The sequence below is a fragment of the Limulus polyphemus genome, unplaced genomic scaffold (genome assembly GCF_000517525.1).
Source record: "Limulus polyphemus unplaced genomic scaffold, Limulus_polyphemus-2.1.2 Scaffold740, whole genome shotgun sequence".
NCBI lineage: Eukaryota > Metazoa > Arthropoda > Merostomata > Xiphosura > Limulidae > Limulus > Limulus polyphemus.
The window spans coordinates 38,146-45,798 of record NW_013666350.1 but is presented as its reverse complement, the minus strand read 5'-3'; the positions used below and the strand labels follow the sequence as shown (position 1 = coordinate 45,798).

Genomic DNA, 7,653 nt, shown 5'->3' with positions numbered 1-7,653 from the left:
AAGGATAGTTGGTCAAGCAGATGGTAGAATAAGTCAGCGGCAAATTTTGCAGAGTTTGGGAATGCCGCTTTCGACAATCGACAGAATCATCGTGCAGTTCAGGAAACACGGCAAGGACACAACTGGTCCATCGGAGAGGATAAAAAGGGCTGTCAAGAGGAGCAGCGAAATGGATCCCAGATTAACGACTGCAGAAGTGGCCAAAGTTGGTGGGATGAGCCCGAAATCTGTTAAACGGATTCTCCACAGATTGGGTTATCGTTGCAGAGCAGCTAGACGGAAGCCCTTATTAAGACCTGCCAACATAGTCAGACGAAAGAAGTGGGCAAGTGATATGATGACCAAGCCTCTGGACTTTTGGAAGACCGAATTGTTCTCAGACGAATCAAGATTCGCTCAATTTTCGGACAGTGGAAGGATATGGGTCTGGAGAATGCCTCACCAAGAGTTTTGGCTCAACAGATTGCAGCCAACAGTGAAGCATGGTGGTTTCAGAGTGATGGTTTGGGGAGCTGTTTGGGTTGGTGGGAGATCGAGCTTAGTGGAGTGCGTTGGCAACATAAATTTTGCGAAATACGTCGAAATATTGGAGGAAGGACTCTCGCCACTTTATTCCTTGGGTTTCGTGGACAAGAACACAACGTTGTTCCAGGAAGATGGAGCACCGTGTCATACTGCTAGAAACACCCAAAAGTGGCAGGAAGTTTGTTTGTTTGTTTGTTTTGAATTTTCGCGCAAAGCTACACCAGGGCTATCTGTGCTAGCCGTCCCTAATTTAGCAGTGTAAGACTAGAGGGAAGGAAGCTAGTCATCACCACCCACCGCCAACTCTTGGGCTACTCTTTTACCAACGAATAGTGGGATTGATCGTCACATTATAACGCCTCCACAGCTGAAAGGGCGAGCATGTTTGGTGTGACGGGAATTCGAACCCGTGACCCGCAGATTGCGAGTCGAGCGCCCTAACCACCTGGCCATGCCGGGCCAACTTTTTGTATCAACATTACTTTCTGACAGGTTTCCATTTTGCAGTTGTTCAGATTATTATTGATTTTTTTTCTTCGTCACCAGGAGACCGAACATGCTTAGCTCGTGATGTTTATCAAATTAATTGGACATACGTAAATTTGATTTCCGTAAAGATATTTCATGCGCAAGGTAATCTAATACATGACCGGAAATTACAAGAAACTGACCATAACTAATATGAATAAAACAAAAATACTAGGTTTTTTTTCCCCACCTTAACTGCTTAAATAGAATAACATCGGAGAGGTAAGTTTGTACGTTTCTCGTAAAAACATTCTAACCCAGCCCAATAGCAATTCAATAGTCCCGAACATTTCACATATCATTTCTGTCACGTAATGATCAGGAGCTCAAGTTCTTGCCGTTTAACTAACGGAACGGAACAAGGAACTGTAATATTCGGAATAAAATATCACGCAATTATTATGGCATGCTCCTCTGTTGGAAATTCAGATTTATACCCTTGAAAATAGAAAGAAGTAAAAAGATTTAAATATTTCTATAACAATTAAAGAATAAGGAATTTAGCCAAATGACCAAAACTATTCTTAAATATTTAGAAAAATAGGATGGATTTTTTACTAGAGATTTTTTTTTTCGATAAAACATTCACTTTATATCAAAATATACAAACTATTGTGAATATTCTTCCAAGAAAAGAACAATAGACATCTCTTTCCAGTTGTTTCAGATGGGTTATGTGGGGCATTACTTTTTTGTTATTCAACAGGTTTTGTTGCAGTCCAACCTGACCTGACGCAAAGTATTTTGAGAGTACCTCCACACTTACGTCAGGAAAGTCACAGAGAATTGAATGGTAGTGAAAAATCAGATCTACTCACTACTCCGAATGTAGCTTTCTTTGCAACCCAACGATTCAGTATGCTTAATTCTACAGATAAACATCCTTGCAGAGATTTGCCAGTTTCAGGTAAGGGTGTGGAGTAGTTTTTCTCACATAAAGTGCAAGAATAAGGACATCAATATTCTTGATACACATGACACTATGAATGGCCAGTTGAATGAACAAAAGAAATAACTAGAAAGGCTGTATTGTTCTTTCGAATAAAGGATGCAAATAGAGTATATTTTAGCCGATTACTTAAAGGAACTGGAGTACTGCAGAACAAGAAGAATAACAATACAAAGTAATTTATGTGTGCACAGAATTAGATTAGTTTGCCAGCTATTACGACTTATTCGTGCTGAAATCCGACTTCGTATGTTTACAAAATGTTTCCTTAACATAATACGGGAACTGGAAAAACTTGTAGAAGGTTTCAACGTATTAAATAAAATTTGTGATTTGTGAACAACCCTATTTCTTCAAGTAAATTTAATTTTATATATTTTCTGTGTCAAAAATGTGTTGAATGCTTCCTGCAACGAAATCTCCATAACACATACATATGTAAGATTTATATTTCACCCTATCTATGCAGGATCACGGTCAGGTTCCATGTATTTTTCAAATGTATTTTCAACCCGCAACTCAACAACATCTGCCGTGCTGCTACCTGGTGTCGATACTGAACGTTTATCGTGTAAAGTTTTCACTAAAGATGGAGGTAGAGTGTCGCTGCCTCACTTCGGTAAGACTGTAAGGCTATTTGAAAGTTTCGTTTTTGTCCTAATAACAGGTGTCTTACATACATTCATTATGTGTGTTTGTGAAATATAATATAAACTTGAACTGTTCAGTATAAACACCTAAACGAAGAAGAGACTTTTGAAGGTGTTGTTAAAGAGAATCGAATAAGGGAATATGGATGCTTTCTGTTATCTATTAATATTTCATTTCTATAAGTATATTTATATTTGTTTTTTGTATAAATAATGTTTATTTCATATCTAAAAACTTTAGGAATATGTTGATTAGTCATTGACATTAGCCCAATTAATTTACAAATAATAGTTTTTGTTTCATTTTTGTCTTTCAAAAAACATAGGCTACTTTAATCATAAGTTGATTTGTTGTGTTTTTATGTTGTTCCTCAGGAATTTCTGTTACTGTACCCAACGGTGCAGTAAAGAAAGGAGTTAAAGAAAAAATGTATGTGACTCTCTTAATGGAGGACAAGGACCGACCAAAGTTAAGTGGTAAGGATTGCTGACGACCACAAGCGTGATAAAGACGATCTGTTTTTGTTTTTTCAAACACGTGATAAAGACGACCTTACCACCCCACATGAATATATATATATTTATTTTTTTACTTTCTCACTCTTTTGTTCTTATTTTTTGCCGCGGCGTAGCGGAACATAGAACGGCTCTGAGTTTCTAATTCTTTCTATTCAAGTACATACTTTTATTTCATAGCTGCGTCATCTCTTGATTGATTTGAGATCTAATTACAGTTTTTAAATCAGGAGGTCAAATCCTTTCGATTGGTGTATTTGATCACGACCAAGGTCTCATAGATTAATTTATTCTTATCATGTCTAAAATAATTTCAAATTGAGGGTAGGCTGGTAGCGATTCTGATGAGTAATAAAACTGAATTGAGTATACGCACGCCTCACGCTTGGCATTGCTGGCGCACAAATATATAGCTAATAAAAAGGGAAAAAAAGGGCCACAGATCAATTTACTCTAATCCTGTCTAAAAAAATTTCAAGTGCCGCAGCTATTGAGGATTCCCTTTTGTTTTCTAATCAAACGTTTCTATACCACTACAAGGACTTTGATATGACTGCAAAGTTACAATCCAAATCAGTTCTTTGGTAAATAGCAACTTTAATAAGGTCAGAAATAAATACGTATGAAAGGTAGTAAGTTTCTTTGTAGACATGTCAAACATCCATGTATGTTCATGAAATCGAAACGCTGTAGAATATACTGATCTAGCATCTAAAAATTAAATTAACTTGTGTATGAGTACAAACATTGAAAAGCTAACGAGCAGCTTAGGTTATTGACGAGCGATCGAACATTTTATTGCGTTCATGGAGGTTTTTCTATGTATTGTTTCGGAACAGGCCTTGAACTTGTATATTTTTTAAAAATCTAAAATTATTTAGCAGTTTTGTTTGTCGTGGAACTAAAAAATGTCTTTATTACTATACACATGTGAAGCTAAACAATCTACTCTTTATTTAAGGTTGTATATTTAATAACAGGTTTTAATCCCTTTAATTTGATAATGGATTTCTTTTTGCAAGAAATAAAAACAACTGACTATATATAAAAAGAAAATGTCTTGAATAAATATTATAATATTTTATAACTGTCAAAAGAGAAGGAAAATCAACCTGTTTACTGTTTACTGTTTCTTTGTTTCATTATAGAATAAATGAGGTTAAAATATGATGAAAAACTTTCCCCATAAATGTTTTCATTTACAAAAGTGTAAATTCCATAAGTATAACACTGATACATTCTGTTGTTTTACGTTTACAGATAAACAAACTGTCCTCAGTCCAGTTGTGCAGATTGGGCCACCTGGTATTAGTTTACAAAAACCATTGGTTATCAGCTTTCAGCACTGTGCCAATCTTGCCCCTTGTAAGTGGAACATCGGTGTCTATTGTAGCGACACCTACAGCCGAGATGAAGAAAATCTGATCTGGAGGGTAAGTGTTTTTAAGTTATCATAATCATAACTAACTCTTTTAAATACTAGGTTTTAAGTTTTCCAAATACATTTATGTTGTAATGACGTAGTTAGCGTTATTTTCAGCTTTCGTCATATACTAGATTATAATTCCACTTTAATTTTTACCTTTTTTTACTTGCACAAAACGGCCTAAAAACATGCATTCTACCATATTACCTTATGTCATTATTCGAGACTTAGTGTGGGCTTAATCGTTTTGTATCTTATTATAAACCTTCAGTTTTTTATTAATTTCTTAATGTTTTTTGTGATATTTCAGCAAATTGTTACCTTAGGCCAAGAGACTGTCAACACCCCACTTTACTGTCACTTAGAGCCACAACATTGTAATATAGTTACGGATCACTTGGCTCGTTATGTATTGGTTGGAGAGTCATTGCCGGACCAAAAGGCTATTAAGTCTCTTTCATTGGCAGCCTTCGCTCCATCAGTACATTCCTCCGTGGACTATAATATACGTTTGTACTGCGTGGAAAATACAAGTGCTGCATTACAGGTTTGTACTGTAATAACATTTGTGTTAAGTGGCAGTGCGTATATCTATACATTACGATAAATATATATATATATACAGAACAAAAGCTTAAGATATAACTTTTTCAATTAATCGAACAATATGTGAAATCTTGGCGATGAATAGTACAAAATTTTAATTCTATGTTAATATTGTAATGCATATTTTGTAAATTTTAATTTAGAAGTCTGTTTTCTTGAGGGCGCTTGACGTTATGATCGAGAAGTTTCGTGTAATATGAGGAAATACGAATGCAATATAATTACACAAGCAGTTCAATGTCAGAAAAGTTATTCAGTTCAGTGAGAATTACTATGTATGTTATTTGTGATCCCTTTAATAAGTTAGTCAATGAGTCAACGTATTTGTGGTTGCTTGAATAGCGAGCCTCACCTCCCAGTGGATCAGCGACAAATCAGCAAACTTACGACGTTAAAGGGCAGGTCTCAATACCCGTAGTGGGCAGAGCGCAGATAGCCTCTTTTTTAGCTTTGTTTTTAGTAACAACGAAACCATGCCATTGATTAGTGAAGAATTTACAAATAAATCTATTGCTATAAGTAAGTTAGACGTATCTTAATTTTCAGAATTTCTGTTGAAACTTTGTATTTGAAGTTAGGTCTATAGTCTATTTTCAAAAGTGTATCTATGAAATTAGGCCTACAAGTGGACATGGCGGTAGCAAATGTTTACTGAAGAAATCAATTCTCTATCTTTATATGAGCTGAACTTCTCATTATTTTTAGAACCCATCGAACGGCAGAACATAACACAACACTAAAAAGTTAATGCTCTTTCCCAGATATCTAACAGTATAACAAACTCTTTCTTTAACAGTTTTGCAAGTTTGGTTTGGTATTTGTTTAGCGCAAAGCTACACAATGGGCTATCTGCGCTCTGTTCACGATGAGGAACTGAACCCTAGATTTTAGCGTTGTTCGTCCGTAAACTTACTGCTGCTCCGCCGGGGGTACGAGTATTTCTTTGCTTAAACTTTATAAACAAAAATATTTTACTCATCCGAAACTTTACGATTTAGAGCCAAGCAAAGATGAAGACGGTTAACAAAACATGAAACATTTTTATTTATAAGATTCGAATGTTTTGGAATACACTTATTCCACCTTCAGCGAAATCTGAAATTAGTGTTACAAAGATATTGATTAACTAATGCTATAGTATCATCAGTTGCATGAAACAGTAATAACCATTCTTAACAAACAGCCGAGTTTTTAAATGTATAAATTAGAATAATTTCAGGTCTAAAGAGGTTCGTAAGGAGGGCGGTCTTTAGCTATGAGTAAATTGATTTATTTAACATAATTGTCAGTTGTACTTTTATTATGAAGCTGTTGTTTTTCTTATGAGATTTTCCTAATTTATTTTTTACTATAATTTCAAATAAACTATAAATTCCGATTTCATCTGATAAGTAAAACTCAAAATGTTTATTACTTACCATATAAACTTATCTGTACTCATCTAACTTCATCGCCAGCTGTTCTAAATGTGCAGAGTCGATATCACACGTTCTTGCAAGTTTAATGACTTCTCAACCAATTATTGTCGCAAAAGAAAAAGAGACAGGGTGCAATTTCGTCTAATCAAGGCTATATAAAAATAAAAAACAAAAAAATTAATTGTAAAAATAGATATTTATTAAAGTTTTTTTTATCTCTTCACAAACGCTACCATTCGCACAGCGGTAAGTCTGAAAGCTTATAATGCTTTGTTTGTAATTAAGCACAAAGCTACACAATGAGTTATCTGTGCTCTGTCCACCACGGGTATCGAAACCCGGATTCTTGCGTTATAAGTTCGCAGACATTCCGCTGTGCCACTAGGGGCGCTTATAATGCTAAAAACTGACAGACAGCCCATTGCTTAACAACAAACAAACTCTTCATAATCATTTTTTTTCTTAAAAACATAAAAAAACGCATATAAAACTGATAAAAATTATACTTCACTAACTTTTCGAGTTCACACCATAAGAACTGTTGTTCATGCAAGTTGGTGGTATAAATAACGGTTCAACCATTGCTGTGTTTGTTGTCTACAAAACGGCCTGGCCAACTCTGGTATTGAGCGAAAGACCTCGTTGGCACTGGATATGACATATATAGTGTGATTGGCGTATTGTTATGCATTATTCTTCACTCTCACATTTATGTTCTTAGAATGCTATATCTATACATTTTACAAAGCCGTGGTTACATCAAGGTAAAATTTAAGGAGCATGAGAAATACTTCCATTCCAAAACAATAAATCCCATTTGACTTAGCCACCAAAATTTTCTTTTGGTACAGTCTTAAAACTCTTTTCCCATTAGATTACACTGATAACTAGTTTATCGTTTTATCGCTGTCGTTACAAACGAAATTGGGGACAATAAATAACTGCTTGTTCTTATACTTAAAATACACGAAACTAAGTTCTACAGTTCGATGACGAGGAACTCACTTTGAGACTAATAATGGCTGGAGACGGCTT

The 7,653-nt window shown here is 35.1% G+C and overlaps 1 protein-coding gene across 4 annotated transcripts in view; it reads left to right on the top strand.

Annotated features, from left to right (window-relative positions):
* Positions 1-7,653, top strand: part of LOC106460278 (netrin receptor UNC5B-like) — an 80,724-nt gene that overhangs the window by 61,691 nt on the left and 11,380 nt on the right. For all 4 annotated transcript variants that reach the window (XM_022386953.1, XM_022386955.1, XM_022386954.1 and 1 more), the window contains 5 exons: positions 1,760-1,960; positions 2,472-2,621; positions 3,028-3,129; positions 4,429-4,601; positions 4,905-5,141. In XM_022386953.1, coding sequence (XP_022242661.1) covers positions 1,760-1,960; positions 2,472-2,621; positions 3,028-3,129; positions 4,429-4,601; positions 4,905-5,141 — 863 coding nt within the window. The remainder of the gene's footprint in view (positions 1-1,759; positions 1,961-2,471; positions 2,622-3,027; positions 3,130-4,428; positions 4,602-4,904; positions 5,142-7,653) is intronic.